Source organism: Pieris napi, chromosome 24 (assembly GCF_905475465.1).
Source record: "Pieris napi chromosome 24, ilPieNapi1.2, whole genome shotgun sequence".
Lineage (NCBI taxonomy): Eukaryota > Metazoa > Arthropoda > Insecta > Lepidoptera > Pieridae > Pieris > Pieris napi.
The window spans coordinates 4,684,179-4,701,185 of record NC_062257.1 but is presented as its reverse complement, the minus strand read 5'-3'; the positions used below and the strand labels follow the sequence as shown (position 1 = coordinate 4,701,185).

The window sequence follows — 17,007 nt, the reverse complement described above, 5'->3', positions numbered from 1 at the left end:
CTACTTCTACTTTACCTCATTTATGAAAATTTTAAAATTCAGCTTGAAATCGCTTGAAAATCGTACATGTACACTGTCCAAGATCCATCCATGTGCATATGTTAATGGGGACATAGCTTTCTTAGCTTGGATTGCTAATAATTCATAATTAGTTTCTGCTGATGTTTTGCAGAATCCGCATGTCTTTTAATTGTTCCGATTCTGCTTAAAAATGATGCTTCACAAGTTTTACACTCTATTTTTCTGGCGTTCTCACTATTTTTCTCTTTTGTCAACCAAGACGAAAATTCAGGATTTTGTTTCCACTCAGATCTATATTTCTGATAGTATTTGCGCTTTATTGTCTTCACTACGCACGCACGATAACATAGAGAGACATAAATAAAGAACAAAAAATCCGTGCTCCCTTTTATACTTATTGCTAGGAATCAATTTTTAAGTTTCTGTAAATTCCCCGCGACGTTAAGCATTAACCGTTCGAAAGAGACAAAATGATACAGTTGCGGTAAACATCAGACAAAGACAAAATCATGTGAACGAAATACGAACGAATCGAAATGAGTGTTGCCCGCCCAGCCCATAATGTGTTTAAAAATATTGAAAATTTAGAAATGTACCAAAAAATACTAGAATATGAATAGATACCAAAAAAATACTAAATTAGTTAGAAGGAGCCCAAATTATATTATTGATAGTGTAATGGGAATAATATTAATTATAAGAACGTGTGCGTCAAATATAACCTTGGTTAAAAAGTTAATTTAAAAAAGAAGCACTACTTTTCTTTCTTTAACAATAATCTGTAAATTTTATTAATTTGTTTATTCACAGAAATACATACATTATACAGTACAAATACGATAATGTCGGATAGTATATAATATTAAGTACATAAAATACACAACATCGCTACTGTGAACTCTCCGAACATTTAAATATGTCGATAGAGTCGGAGACATGGTACATCATACATTAGAAGTCCCGTCTTATTTCTAATTTATTGTACCCCACCATCCCTAAGACAAATAATTTTGGGTACATTAAGGGATAGTAGGGATAGATGGCATACAGTCTGTAATAAAGGAATCTGACCGGATGAAATGTCTTTGATCCCTTGAAGGATGGGACTGGATTGAGATGCTACTTGTGTGGACACGTAAGTGGCACGGCCGCAGAGCAGGCGGAAAATAATAAATGGAAAAAATAAAAGGGCATTTCTTCCAACTTTGATTTTATTCTCTTTGGATTCTCTACTCTTGGGCCGTGGGGTTCAAACGCACTAATTAAAAATTTAAGTTGACGACTGGTAGATTACTATCACCAGCTTTGGAGTACCGAAGACCCCAAAGCTGGTGCCTCCTTCGCTGAACGAATTAGTATCGTAATCCAGGGAGGAAATGTCAGCCTTAAATGTAAACTGTTACAGGGTCCAAACATTTTAACACTGGCGACATTAATTGCAAGAATATGGTACAAAAATGTTATGGTGGTACAATCTAAAGTCCGCATATTCTGCCACACATGACGTGCAAATTTGTCTTAAAAGGTCACATCATCCTTTATATAAATAACAATTATAAAAATATATTGTTACGTTATCAAATTAATATTTTAATGTATCAGGCAAATAATTTTATTAATTTTTTTTTAAAAATTAGTTGGTACATTAAGTCGATGTTTTAAAAACTGTAATAAGGAGATTTGAATGTTTCTGGTAAATAAACCTTGATTGCTATACACAGTTTATTTCAAATATAATTCAATTTGAACCAACTGCTTAAGAATTATAACTAGTCAAATAACTTAATTTGGTCACTCCCAGACTAACTGACCGATCATCAAAATTCTAAGGAACTTCCAGCTGACATAGAAGCTTCAAATTTAGAATATGTAATAAGTATTTGTTACTAATTACATATTCTAAATTTGTATCAGTTAAATTAATTTTGAATTTCGTCCTATTTTCTAGATACACTCAAAATCTGTTATAACGACATCGAAGGGACTACTCATATTTGGTCGTAAAACCGATGACGTTGTTATTAAGTACCTAATACAATAGAACAAAAGGGGCCTTTGATTTTGGTCAATATAACCGGTATGTTGTTCTAAACAGTTTAGTAAGTTTTTTGTTAATCCAGCATCGCAACCCCACTGCCCCTAATTTTATGTTAGTTATAAACTCAAGTTTTAAACTATTAATGCCACTCAATAGACACGATAGCTAATGACAAATTGAAAGCCGCCCGCGCGGTAATGTTAAGTCAAAATCAGATAAGGGTAAAAAGCCGCTTTCACCGGGGAAGGCGTGGTCGTTGAGCTTCCGTCCTGCCCTTCAGGCGATTAACCACCCTTTCACGGCACAAGCCCAGGTCTGACGGGCGGCTCGCAGGAGACGCCCTTGCGCAAGTCGGGGGAAAACGCCCATTCCGGCCAAGCTACGCTCGCCCAAACAGCCCGAGCTGAGTTGTAAACGCCATTAAGGCCAACAGCGAGATCCCAAAAAAACAATTTTTTAACTTTAATATTCACACTTATCTTATAAAATTTTCCTTTAGTTACTCAAACTAAGTCTTCTATACGTAGCTACGGCTCGCTTACCTGTTGCTGCTACTTTGAATGGTCCAGTGAATATATCGCTCTTACAACTTGATTACTGACATTGATGTGTTCTACAACAATCTTCCAACTTACCCTAACTTAAACAAAGTTCAAAATCTTGCTCCTAATGAGATTTAAGTTTTTATTTAGTTTTGGTTATTTTATTTCAGACATCCCTACTCATCGGCAAAGAAGAAAGCCGAGCCGAGAGAAAAATATATATATAACCTTTTCGGTCTGGGCCTCATTTCTGTATCTGTTCCGTGATCACTTCTAATAGGCAAGTATGTGATCAACCGGAGCCGAGGCTTAAATGCGCATATAGACAAAGAGTCCATTTTAGGGTAAGGAATCGAACCAAGATATTTCAAAGAAAAAAATCCGAGCGTATTTGTAGACGAAACAGGTAATTATGTTGGGACACGAAAAATTTTTAGTTATTTATACATGTCTAAGAATGGAGTAATACTAATATAAATGCCATGAAAAACTTGTAAAAAAATTTTGCAACGCAGTTCTACCATAAAAGGTTGTGAGATCCATGTAATAATTGTAATACCAAGTCGGTTATTTATTCAGTCCCTAGTTGACCTTCTGTCTTAAGTAATTACGTAATTAGCTAATCTAACAATATATTATAGTAACCATATCACCTGAAAATCTTGTATGTTTTAAATACAGTCCGGTTATATTGACCAAAATCAAAGGGTTTTTCTATTGTGTTAAGTACTTAATAAAACGTCATCGGCTGTTACGACTATCGGTTTTTACGACCAAATATGAGTGGTCCCTTCGATGTCGTTATAACAGATTTAGACTGTAAATAGATTAATCGGGTTTATTTATTCAGTATTTATTTAGTTAGATAGTAGGACTTGTTTGCACGACTTGGCGAGACCTGATAACAATAATTACTTACTTGGCAAGTACCTTGGCCGTCCTTGTTAAAAGCACAGATGTGGTTTTCAGTAACAGGGTAACTCTTTGCAAAATTTTTAATAAAATCAGTTTTACAGTCTTTCTCGGATATAATTTTTATGTCCAACCATTGCAATTTGACGGGACTTTTTCTTCGTTTTTTCTAGAAAAAAATGATTTATTACTATTTGAACTTATCAAAACTCCTATTTTTTTATAAAACAGATGGGAAACAGGCAGGAGAGTCAATCCACTCACAAGTGCGTTGCCTTTTAAGAATTGGTAGGTTTGGTTGAATTAGTTCGGAAATATTTCAGTGGGTTGTTTGTTCAATATGACCCGAAGTTTATGCCGTTACCATGATAAAAGGTTTATTTATCCAGTTATATATTTAGCAGTTCGGTTACATTATTCATTTTTACGACAAACAACAAATTGTAAGTAAAAATACAATGGATTTTCACATAGTGGCGATGCGGGTGAACTCGACGTCCGCTGATGAAACTTATTCTGATTTTATCGCAAATTAACTGAGACATGTATAGAGAGAAATCATGTTTTAAGATTATACTTACGTCGGTGAATCCCCATCCAGATAATTTACACTGGGTGATTCTGGTGGATCCTTGGCGTGCAACAACAAATCTGCTGGTGTCTTCTCATGGAACATTCCGTGTGGTCGTGGACATCCTGATGTCTTCACGAGAACCACCAAGTACTCCAAGTGGATTAAGGACAACATGGAGGCTAATAAGTCCTAATTAAGTCCCGACAGTTGATGTTTTAGAATCATTTCTTAGTATCAATAAATGCACCAACAAATAAATAATTTTTCATTTCAAATGCGAGTACAACGTTTATATTATTACTATCCTTCAGGCTTACAAAAGTTTTGGCCAAAATAGCTGTACCTAAGCTAATATATTATTTAATTTTTTTATACATGTGTCTTAAAAAAAGACATCATGGAACATTTCCATCTAGCCTTAACTTAAGACTAATTAGTAATTTACGTCTAACTTTATTAATTATATTAACGTTTATTAATAAGGATTTTTAACATAAGAAAGTGTCCAATACTTACATTCTATTAATGGGAAGACACTCTGTTCTAGTGTTCTATATTTTCACTCACTGTTTAGCACTTAAGACTAAAGTGCACTAACACTAGTCCAAATGGTTTTGTCCTTTTCAGTAACACAGTAACATTCACGTGATAGCCTATGTTCGTGGGCTCCAGAATTATTTTTTGAGTACGTTTCGTTTATTGAGTACGTTTCAGGAGAGGGTAAATCACATATTAGAAAATAGTAATGTACAGAATGTTAGCCTAGTTTTCAGAAGGCTGAAACATTTTTTCAGTCAGTTTCAGAACCAGTGTAGTCGAGTGGTACACTTTTCAGGGAACCCGTTTTCAGGCCTAGTTATGTTAGCCTAGGTATGATACGCGAGAGAAAGGGAAGATCGGAACCTTCTCGAAGCTAGACCGAGTACTCTAGAGCGCCGTACGATAAGGACGGAGCAATGTGCAGTATTTTGTGTTTGTGTAATCAGTGAATTTCTGTGCGTAATTTCGGGCTTTTTTTAGTGTAACCAAATTCCTCGTAGATAGTTGAAAATAAACCCTTGAACAAATCTACGGCTTTTCTATCCGATCCCCTATATATATAATATTTTTAAATAATCAGGTTATTATACCACGAACACAGAGAGGATTGATATAATTAACTATTGTAAAAAGGGGAGCGTTAAAATTATGTATTATTATTTGTAAAGGGGCAGTAATTCATCAAAGGTTGGGGAAACTATGGGCTAAATCCGTTGGATGTTGTCAGTCTTTGCATCTTCTATCGCATATCATCTAAATATCATTACAGCTGAATGCAAAGTTTCATCTTCCACCACAAAAACAACTCTTTTTAAGACACTTCTTGCCGCGTGGTTTACCTTTTATGGAACCATCTGCTAATTCCAGGCATTTCTAAACCGAAAGGACTTAGGGGTCTTCAAGAGAAGATCTACTCCACTAGATAATTAAATATATGAGAGCGTGAGACCTAACCTAACCTAACCACCGTACGGATCCCAAAGCCCTACAGATGTACCCTAACACATGGTAAATAGTGTATATGTTACTGTAAAAGTTCGAACTACGGTTAATCTTAAGATTTAAGTGTAAGTCTTAGGATTTACCGACATGAGCTGGTAAATGTAAGTATTTCTGAAAACACGACGATTTTTTCGAGCTTTTACCATTCGAATTCAGTATATGCCAGGTTTTACCACTGTCAGCTGGTAGATATTGGTTTTAGGAATAAAACAATGAGTAATTCTTAATTATTTACTTTAATGTACTATTAGACAAAACAGGTACATAGTATTATAAAGGTATCATATGATAGTAATAAGTACAAACTAATACCAAATTATTTAAATTATTTTGAAAAAACACATAACGTATATCTCTGAATATCTCAATCTCTATTATATCTATCTAGCTGAATCAGTAGTTCTCTATTTAGAATTTAACAACGAAATACAAACATAATGCTTACATAAGCTAGTCTAACTTAATTTTTTTTTTTCAACATTTACCGTGCCATTAATGTAAATCCTAAGATTTACCAACGGAATGGTGGTAAGAGTTCGAATCGCAAACCTTTTGGGACATTTACCATTAGGAATTGGTAGATCTTAGGTTTTACTGGAATATCTTAGGATTTACTGCAGTTCGAGCTTTTACAGTAACATATATATATATAGATATACAAATACACAGTCGTATTTTAGTTTTTTACAAATTATAATTAAACGACAGTACTTAGAACGCTAATATTAACTAGGAATCAGCCCAGGGTATAACTTTATATAAAAAGAAAAAAAGTATTCTGGTACGATAAATTTTTTGACCAATTTCTCTGCCATATACATGGATCCATAAACACAGACTGACAGACGTCCAAGAATGATTGATTTTAATGTTATTATTTACTATGTTAAACAAAATAATTGTTCATAAAAAATACCATATGTGCTTGATAGATTGTTTAACTCGGTTTTAGTGCACTCATATTATCCTGCAAGTGTTATATTAGTGAGAAAAAAGTCATTCAAGTTTCGAAAGACTGGGTTTTTTGAAATGTCGAGAGTAGAGCACTGCGAGGCGTGCAAAAGTACAAGGAACATATAGGGTTAAAGTGGGGGCAAGATTTAACGTATTTTTTTGAGTGCTGGTATTTTGATTAAAACCGCCAGTTTCTAACGTTCCAAACCACATTCGAAGTTAGCCGCCCAGAGTGCGTGGAGTGCGTAAATTTGAATAATTTCTGCGTCGTGATTTTCTCGTAAAATCTTCAAGTGATTTAATCTTACCCCGTGACCCGTGTAGTGTAACTTTAATTACAAGATAGGTACGACTATAGTTAAATATTCCTATGTTTCATATATAGTATAGTTTTTTATTCTTAGTTACGAAACCACATCAAAATACGGCTATCTTTAGTCATTTAGGAAATATCTCAACTTTCATATTTACCCAAAAAAAAAAAATACGGGCTAAGATAAATTATACACCAGCTTCGATCTTACTCCGTTCCCAATGGCATAGAAAAATGCAGTTATTCTCAATCTTTAACTGGTAACAGGATATAAATATAAATTACCGAATATGCAGAGAAAAGTAAAAATTAAATAAATTAAAATTTGAAACTATCTTATCTATTTAAATTTTTACTTAAAATAAAATTTTAGTTCTGCAATTAAATAAAAAGGTATCTATACCTAATAAATATTTTAATAATTATGGTTGTATGTATATCGTGTAATAATACCTAATTATTTAATAATTGCAATTATTTTATTCAGTAACCATGCCTCGTAACTACGTCCGGATATAATCACGTGCAACATCCTATACCCAAGACGATGTGGCCGAAGGCGTAGAAAAAGTAAAAAGAAAGGTTTTGACATTTGGAGCAGCTAAATTTTTAAAAATCGTATTGCTACGCTTTTCAACCGAACAAAAATACCTGCGTTAAAAGTATTACATTAGATCGCCCTCCTGTCTTTGGTCGTGATATTGAGATTAGCCAATGGCCTTTAAGTTTTGGAAAAATGGGGTTTTGGGCTATCTAGAAAAGAAGTAATTTTTCTCGTGGAACGCTATATTACCCCATTTAAGGACGAAGTTCCAGGATCAGATTGGTATACTAAATTCTGAAAACGTCATGGAATTTCTCTGAAAACAACCTCGAATCGCTTGAACATTTCAGAAATAAACATACTGACCCGTATATTATTCCGAAAGAAGGGAACACTGTCGTCTCGAACATGGCACAGGCAAAGAAAATATCACTGTTTTAACGGCCGTCAATCCAATTCAAAAAGATTTATCTCTTAAATTTTATGATGGGATTCGTGGATAGCTTAAAACTGAGATGGCAAAAGTTTGAGAACGTCTGTTTCAATCTTTCCCCGTTGGGGTATAATTGGTATATAAAAAAACAAACAATTAGCTGTATCTTTGTTAAATATAGGTATTTTTTCACTTAAGTAAGATGTGAGTTTTCATGTCAATAAAAGCTATGGAATCCCCGTCACGATTTATCTTTATTTTTTTATTTACTTATTTTCTCTGCTTTGGAACAGATTTAACAATAGTTCATTGATATTATAGAAAAGTGTAGTTTTTGCTTGTTACTAATCAAAGCCATAAATTAGCATAGGTTAATATTTATTGTTCTACATGAAGTTCGAACACAACTCTGGTCATCTCATCAAAATACCGTTCAATCTTCCCCCCACAAGGTGATCCTCTTGGGCCGGCTATTTTTAGTCTCGCAATAAATTCTTGCATACAAAATTTAAAATCATATCTTAACGTCTGGTATCTTGACGATGGTAGTACTTTCAGATCTATCTAAGATTATATCAAATTTTAGTTCAATGGGTCTCTATGGTGAGAATATGGACACCAACCTTACAATAAAAAAATTAATACTTTAGCCCCAAATATAAAAATAAAAAATAAAAAATCACTATACCTCTTAGGGGCACCGATTTTCAAAGGTTTTGAAGAATACATTAACTCGACAATATCAAAATTTAAAGATCTTTCTCTCCGTCTTCTGGATATTACCGCACACTCAGCTCTGTTCATTTTAAAACTCCTTTTTATTCCCAAACTTACTTATGTACTTCGCTGTAGCCCTCTATGGAATCATTCAGTTTTAAACTACATACATTCTCTAAAAACTTAAGAGCGTGTGAATTATGTAAAATTGTACATAATATATACTGGCATACAAGAAGTTGCCACAGTAACATCTTAATATCTTAACATATATAAATTACGTGTCACGTTGTTTGTCCGCTATGGACTCCTAAACTACCGAACCGATATCAATCAAATTTGCACACCGTGTGTAGTTTGATCCAACTTAAAAGATAGGATAGCTTACATCTCAATTTATACCCGCAATATTATTTCATTGCAAAATATTTGTTTATTATTTGATAGTCACAATTCTAACAGATGGCGCCGTGTTGAAAGTACCAACGTTTCACATAAGCTACAATATAATGGCATAACCACCAAAAAAGCATGGTGGTCCCCATGACTGGTGTTCTCCTACCGTTTCCCTTGAATAGTTTGCTACTATGTAATATAACAAAAACCTTAGCCACAGCAACGCTTGGCCGGTCTGCTAGTACTTGTTATAAAAAGTATAGAGATGATAAAAATATCATATAGAAAAATATTGCATATAAATAAAACAATTTAAACAGCTTCAGTAAAACCATAAATTCTGATCTATCTCTCTTATCGACATAAGAAAGCTTTACAAAATGAAATATTATAACATTACTTAAAACTATTTTGACCTTGATTTTACCTCAAGAAAGCAATTAGAGAGCAATTTCATTGTCTACAAATGCTCCTCTGTCTTATTGAGATAATACTACTACCTTGAACCCTATATCTTATCCCTAGAGCTCCGTCTGTTACTTTAGGTCTCTTGCTGCAGACATCCCGTACTTATTTATATATATGCTACTGTAAAAGCTCGAACTGCAGTAAATCCTAAGATATTCCAGTACAACCTAAGATCTACCAATTCCTAATGGTAAATGTCCCAAAAGGTTTGCGATTCGAACTCTTACCACCATTCCGTTGGTAAATCTTAGGATTTACATTAATGGCACGGTAAATTTTGAAAAACAAAACATGACTAGCTTATGTAAGCATTATGTTTGTATTTCGTTGTTAAATTCCAAATAGAGAACTACTGATTCAGTTAGATAGATATGATAGAGATTAAGACTTTCAGAGATATACGTTATGTGTTTTTTCAAAATAATTTAAATAAGTTGGTATTAGTTTGTACTTATTACTATGATATGATACCTTTATAATACTATGTACCTGTTTTGTCTAATAGTACATTAAAGTAAATAATTAAGAATTACTCATTGTTTTATTCCTAAAACCAACATCTACCAGCTGACAGTGGTAAAACCTGGCATATACTGAATTCGAATGGTAAAAAAAGCTCGTAAAAATCGTCGTATTTTCAGAAATACTTACATTTACCAACTCATGTCGGTAAATCCTAAGACTTACACTTAAATATGTTAAATTTGTGAGGTCACATATCCTTGTATTTTTTTAGGGAATATACATTTTTTAGAACGTATGAATAAATATATTAATAAATAAAAGTAGTTAAAAATCCAATTAAAAGTTAAATAGTTTTAATAATTACATAGATATAATACAATACACGTGCCGATAAATTAATGAAGAAAGACAATTAAATGGCAGGAAATTAGAAAAGATAAAAAAATTAATTACCAAATATAAGTTTTAAATAATAGTGTTTTGTTAGAAAAATTTAAATATAATATAGGGGCTTATGTATACAACACATTTTGTATTGCGCCATGAGCAATAAAGTATTAGTTGTCCTTAATTTCCTACACACTCCTTGTAGGTAAACCCTTGATCACAACATATTATGCAACACCTAAATTCTTAATCAATTACTTTTAAACTTTTTTACAAAGTATAAGATAAGCAAATTGCTCCCGATTTAAGCAAATCCAGTACAATTAACTTATTGCTCAACCTCATATTCTAATGAAAGATACTGTCCGAGCTGCCCATACAAAACAATTATGGCGTAGAGTTTATATAGTGAATATAACAAATCTGAAACAATTCGGGGCAGCCCCCAGGAAGTGCACAAATTGTAATTGGAAAATCATAATCTAATAAGTGATATAAAATATACCACCATTTAACTATCTAATAATTGTTTTATCCTCATTGTGAACACACCGTTACTTATGAAATTTGTATATAATTCGAGAATTTCTATAGTTTAAGCACATCCAGCAAAATGTATTTGACGAACTACTTCCTTATTGCTTTTGTGCTTTGCGGGGCTCTTGGTAAGCATTTGTCTTTTAATTATTAATTTAAATTATAAATATAAATTATATGTGAATCGCAAAATATGTTGCCAATTATTTTGGTAAATATTTATGCCTCCCTTGATTTTTACGGAAGGTTAGGTATAGAAAGAAAAATAAGAACTAAACTAAATTTTTATTTCGGAAAGTCTCTATTGAGTTGCATATAAAAATGTTCTATAGTTTTAAGTTAGTAAGAAGCTAATAAAAAGGTAGAATTAGTAAAAATTATACTGAACCGAAACTACGTCATCTATCTATCTACTGTGCCAGTTTTCAATGTATCATTACATCGTCATGATCATTTACGATGTCGGTCGGTCACATCATGCTAAAGTTATTGGCTCAGATCAAGCCGTCTATATATCCTTATTTACAAACTTATTTTAATAACCTTTCATATTAACGTTAAACAAATTACTTTCGAGGAAATAAATGAAATTTTATAAAATATAATGTTCACTATTTTCATTTTAAAGCCGCAGAAATATCAGAGATCAATGAGCCCGAAGGCCGCGTCGTGGGTGGGTCAGACGCACCAGATGGGGCTGTGCCATACATAATATCTCTACAGCGTTCAGATTATAATAACATCGCAACCTGTGGTGGTGCCATCATTGCTGACCAATGGATCCTCACTGCAGCACAATGTGTCCGAGAGTAAGCCTAGGATTCGATTATGAGTATTTTTAAATAAATTTATATTAACTGTTTTAGTAAATTATCTAAAAAATATTGACTATCTATCGAATTAAATTATTTCTATTAAAGTAAAAATATTTTTCAGCGTATCGCCAAAAGATTTAAGCGTTTTGGCAGGAACAAACAGCATAACGTCTGGAGGTACCAGATACAAAGTTGACAAAATTGTAAAACATGAAAAATATACCGCAAGACCGAATGTTAATGATATTGCACTGTTGAGAACCACAAAGAAGATTGAATTTACCGAAAAAGTTAAAGCTATCGAAATAGCCACGGAAGATCCCAAACCAGGAGACAAGTGTAAATTATCTGGATGGGGATACCACGACGTAAGTATATTCTTAAAACATAATTTCTCTCTATACATGACGAAAAAAATTTAACCAAACGGCTTATATAACTGGATAAATAAACCTTTTATCATGGTAACGGCACAAACTTCGGGTCAAGGATTCAGCTACTGAAGTATTTCCTAACTAATACCACCGAATGTACCAATTCTTAAAAGGTTGGCAACGCATCCGTGAGTGTCCATGGGTAGCGGTATCACTTAACATCAGGGGACCCTCCTGCCCGTTTCCCAACTGTTATATAAAAAAATATGATTTATAAAAGTTCAAATTGTAATTAATCAAATTTTTCCAGCAAAGGGGAAGACGCAGTCACGACAAATTGCAATGGTTGGACGTAAAAATTATATCCGAGGAAGACTGTAAAGCTAATGAAATATTAAAACGCGCTGAAAAGAATTTCCCTATTACTGAAAGCCACATCTGTACTCTTAACAAGAAAGGCGAAGGTACTTGCAAAGTAAGTAATTATTGTTATCAGGTCCCGCAAAGTCGTACAAGACTAAAATCCTATTCGATCCTATAACTACGTTGTGGGTGAAAATAGAAATGTAACCGAGCAGACATTGTATACCTACCTATTTGAAATATTTTGTATATTCGGTCCCAAAATTCTAAGGGCTACACAACCACACCTCAACCACACCACGTGGCTGGGCGTATATGATACCGACCACATCGCAACCACAATGCCACCACCAGCGGCACTGCGAACTAGTGGCCGACCTCCCCCGGTTTATTCATTCTGCGTTCGACTAAGGTGACAAAGTTTCCTCTTCGAACTCAGTCAACTCCAGCATTCATAGCGGAAACACGTTCCGCAACTGTGCACACGACGCATCGCAACTACTGGCGACAATGCAACCACATCGACATTTTGTCGGTACCACAACGCTACTACAAAAAGCTGCAGCGACACTATTTACACGTAACCACTGCTTCACAGCATTTTGTCGTTGCGACGTGGTGTGGTTGTGGTACGTGTGAAACAGTCCTTAATCATACACTGCATAAATAAGCAAGTCAATCTATTTACAGTCAAAATCTGTTGTAACGACAACGAAGGGACTACTCATATTTGGTCGTAAAAACCGATGGTCGTAACAGCCGATGACGTAGTTATTAAGTACCTAATACAATAGAAGTCAGCCGGGACCTTTGAATTTGGTCAATATAACCGGTATGTTGTTCGGATGTCGTCGTAAACGGTTTTGACTGTATTTAAAACATACATGATTTTCATGTGATATGGTCACTATAAGATGTTGCAAGGTTAGCTAATTACGTAATTACTTAAAGCCCCCAGTACACAATGGCCTGTGATGGGCCACGCTTTGCAATGCACAATTGTAGGCCACTATCACTTGGTGTTCACACAATGGCGCATGCCTCATTGCTGCCTGGCAAACCACTTGTAATGGACGTCGAAGTAATTACGGCTGTTGCAGGCGGCTATTTATTTGTATACTGTTTACAAGTATTACAGAAGTGTGTACCGTCACAAAGTTATAAAAAAGAAATGGCGAAAAAGGCGATGGTGGATGCTGACCATTCATCGAAACAGTTTTACAAATTCTAGTGCTAGAACAAATTCTAGTTCTAGCACGAAACACAAAAGTGTACTATCCCGGTCAGCGGCCGGTGACGAACTAAACAATGGCCGATTGTGTAAACACCACAGGCCACGCTACGCCACGATTCCTTTGAAGTGTGCCCAAAAAACCGACAACTCCCCGATTGCGCGCCACGATTGACAATTATTGTCCGCCATCATATACCATTACCCCCTGTACACAATGGCGATGGCCTGTAGTGGGCCCGCATGGGCCATTGTGTACTGGGGCCTTAAGATAGAAAATCCCTCAAGTAGGGACTGAACAATTAACCGACTTTACTGTAGGACTGTTTTTGTTTTGTTGTTTTACAAATTGAGTTTTTCATGGCTCAATCTTAATAAATGTCCCTACATAATTACCTGCTTCATCTTAACAGAGTCAGATATATATCTTGGTTCGATTTCTTACCCTACAATCGACTTTCTGTCTATGTGCGCATAAGACTCGCTCGCACGTCGAAGGAAAACATCGTGAGGAAACCGGCATGCCTTAGACCCAAAAAGTCGACTGTGTTTAACCATTTCAGGCGGGAAGGTTGATTACCTACTTGCCTATTACAAGTGACCACGGAACAGATACATAAATCGATATAAACTATAAATATATACACATACCAAGAGTTTTTTTACGCCAGCTTTTTCTCTCGGCCTACACCCTAATAAACTTATTTTATATTATGTAACTCAGAGAATATTTCAAGGATAATCTGGAAATCGGACCTTTTAAGTTTATTCGTTGTAATGTTTGGAATTTCCACGTTTCACTCTTTCTTAAACAAAGATCTTACTAAACACTTTTCAGGGTGATTCTGGTGGATCCTTGGCGTGCAACAACAAATCTGCTGCTATCGTCTCATTTAACGTTCCGTGTGCTCGTGGAGTGCCTGATGTCTACACGAGAACCACCAGCTACTCCAAGTGGATTAAGGACAACATGGAGGCTAATAAGCCCTAATTAAGTCCCGACAATTGATGTTTTAGAATTATTTCTTAATATCAATAAATGTTATGTTATCCTAAATGTAATGTTATTTCTATAATATAATGATTGCCAAAGTGTGTACTATCTATATATTTATTTCAAATGCGAGAACAAATTCTTTATTATTAGTATCCTGAATGGGAAATTCCATCTTCCACCACAAAAACAACTCTTTTTAAGACACTTCTTGCCGCGTGGTTTACCTTTTATGGAACCAGCTGTTATTTCAGGTATTTCCAAACCCTTAGGACTTCTTCGTGGATCTTCAGGAGAAGATCGAACAACTACCTAAAAGGCCGCCAGGAAAGTGCTCTCTAATTGCTTTCTTTGGGTAAAATCAAGGGCAAAATAGTTTTTGAGTAATCTTATATTTCATTTTGTAAAGCTTTAATGTCGATAAGAGAGATAAATCATAATTTACGGTTTTACTGAAGCTGTTTAAATTGTTTCATTTATATTAATAAAATGCAATATTTTTCTATATGACATTTTTATCAACTATATTTTTTATAACAAGTATGGCATGTATATTACTAAGGCAACTTCTTGTATGCCAGTAGGTATATATGTTACCGTAAAATTGTAAACACCGTTAGATTGTAATGTATCGAAGTGAAACCGTCAAATTGTGAAACGCATCGCACCTCGCGCGCTGATTGGTTGAACGGAATATGCCCCGCGCCACCATATTTGTTTGTTAATTCGTTTGTTGTCGAATGTAAATTGATTGTTTTGATGAATGTAAATTGATGTCGTGTTAAAAGTAACTCACAGCTTTAGAATTAGTTATATGAAGTTTTTAGAGAATGTATGTATGTAAATCTTTAAACCCAATTATAAGCCAAGCTCTTTTAATAGAGCCATACAATGGTTTCCTTATCATATCACACCGTAAGTAAAATCTGAGGAACAAAGAAGCAACATAATTTCTCTCTATACATGACTCAGATAATTTGCGATAAACTCAATAAGTTTCATCGTCGGACGTCGAGGCAGATCACGAAATTTCACCCGCATCACCACTATGTGCAAATCCATTGTATTTTTACTTCATACAATTTGTTGTTTGTCGTAAAAGCGAATTAAAAAAATGTGACCAAACGGCTTAATATATAACTGGATAAATAAACCTTTTATTATGGTAGCGGTATAAACTTCGGGTCATATTTGGCAACGAACCAGCTACCCACTAAGTATTTCCGAACTAATTCAACCGAATGTATCAATTCTTAAAAGGCTGGCAACGCACTTGTGAGTGGGGTGACCCTCCTACCCGTTTCCCATCTGTTATATAAAAAAAATATGATTTATAAAAGTTTTTGCAGCTTCGAGTTTTGATAAGTTCAAATAGTTATAAATCAAATTTTTCCAGAAAAATCAAAATAACAGTCCCGACAAATTGCAATGGTTGGACGTAAAAATTATATCCGAGAAAGACTGTAAAACTGATTATTTAAAGCACTATGAAAAGAGTAACCCTGTTACTGAAAACCACATATGTGCTTTTAACAAGGACGGCGAAGGTACATGCCAAGTAAGTATCTTGTATTATTGTTATCAGGTCCCGCCAAGTCGTGTAAACAAGTCCAAAATGTAATGTAATGTCGTGGTGGGTAAAAATAGAAGCCTAACCGAGCAGACATTGTAGAAGCACGGTATATTTGAAATACATATTTTGCATTTTCGGTCCTATTTTCCAAATACACCTACTGCATAAATAAGTCAAGTTAATCTATTTACAATTCAAAATCTGTTATAACGACATCGAAGAGACTACTCATATTTGGTCGTAAAAACCGATAGTCGAACAGCCGATGACGTTGTTATTAAGTACCTAATACAATAGTATTTAGCCGGGACCTTTGATTTTAGTCAATATAACCGGTATGTTGTTCTAAACGATGTCGTCGTAAACGGTTTTGGCTGTATTTAAAACATACAATGGTGATATCTGGTGATATGGTCACTATAAGGTGTTGTTAGGTTAGCTAATTACGTAATTACTTAAGACAGAAGGTCAAGTAGGGACTGAATAAATAACCGACTTGGTATTACGTGAATCTCACAACTTTTTATGGTAGAACTGCGTTGCAAATTTTTTTTACAAGTTAAGTTTTTCATGGCATTTTTATTATTATTACTCCATTCTTAGACATGGCTTATATGAATGACTAAAAAATTTTCGAGTCCCAACATAATTACCTGTTTCGTCTACAAATACGCTCGGACTTTTTCTTTCAAATACCTTGGTTAGATTCTTTACCCTACAATAGACTTTCTGTCTATGTGCGCATTTAAGCCTCGGCTCCGGTTGATCACCTACTTGCCTATTAGAAGTGATCACGGAACAGATACAGAAATGA

General features: G+C 34.5%; 3 protein-coding genes across 3 annotated transcripts in view; 2 read left to right on the top strand and 1 right to left on the bottom strand.

The window, feature by feature from the left end:
* LOC125061681 (chymotrypsin-2-like) overlaps positions 1-17,007 on the top strand; it is a 67,250-nt gene that overhangs the window by 4,772 nt on the left and 45,471 nt on the right. The gene's annotated exons all lie outside the window — the stretch shown is intronic.
* Positions 1-17,007, bottom strand: part of LOC125061683 (chymotrypsin-1-like) — a 57,166-nt gene that overhangs the window by 24,513 nt on the left and 15,646 nt on the right. The window lies entirely within an intron of this gene.
* Positions 10,861-14,683, top strand: LOC125061682 (chymotrypsin-2-like). Its single transcript, XM_047667217.1, has 5 exons — positions 10,861-10,971; positions 11,472-11,652; positions 11,780-12,026; positions 12,343-12,507; positions 14,465-14,683. The coding sequence occupies exons 1-5, from the start codon at positions 10,920-10,922 to the stop codon at positions 14,615-14,617; spliced, it is 798 nt and encodes a 265-aa protein (XP_047523173.1). The 5' UTR covers positions 10,861-10,919; the 3' UTR covers positions 14,618-14,683.

What these genes read in the sequence shown, in the direction of transcription:
- LOC125061682 (XM_047667217.1), top strand. Translation starts at nt 10,920, where the DNA reads ATGTATTTGACGAACTACTTCCTTATTGCTTTTGTGCTTTGCGGGGCT. An exon ending in TGTGCTTTGCGGGGCTCTTG is followed by an intron (nt 10,972 to 11,471) that starts GTAAGCATTTGT and finishes TTCATTTTAAAG; the next exon opens with CCGCAGAAATATCAGAGATC. An exon ending in CTGGATGGGGATACCACGAC is followed by an intron (nt 12,027 to 12,342) that starts GTAAGTATATTC and finishes AAATTTTTCCAG; the next exon opens with CAAAGGGGAAGACGCAGTCA.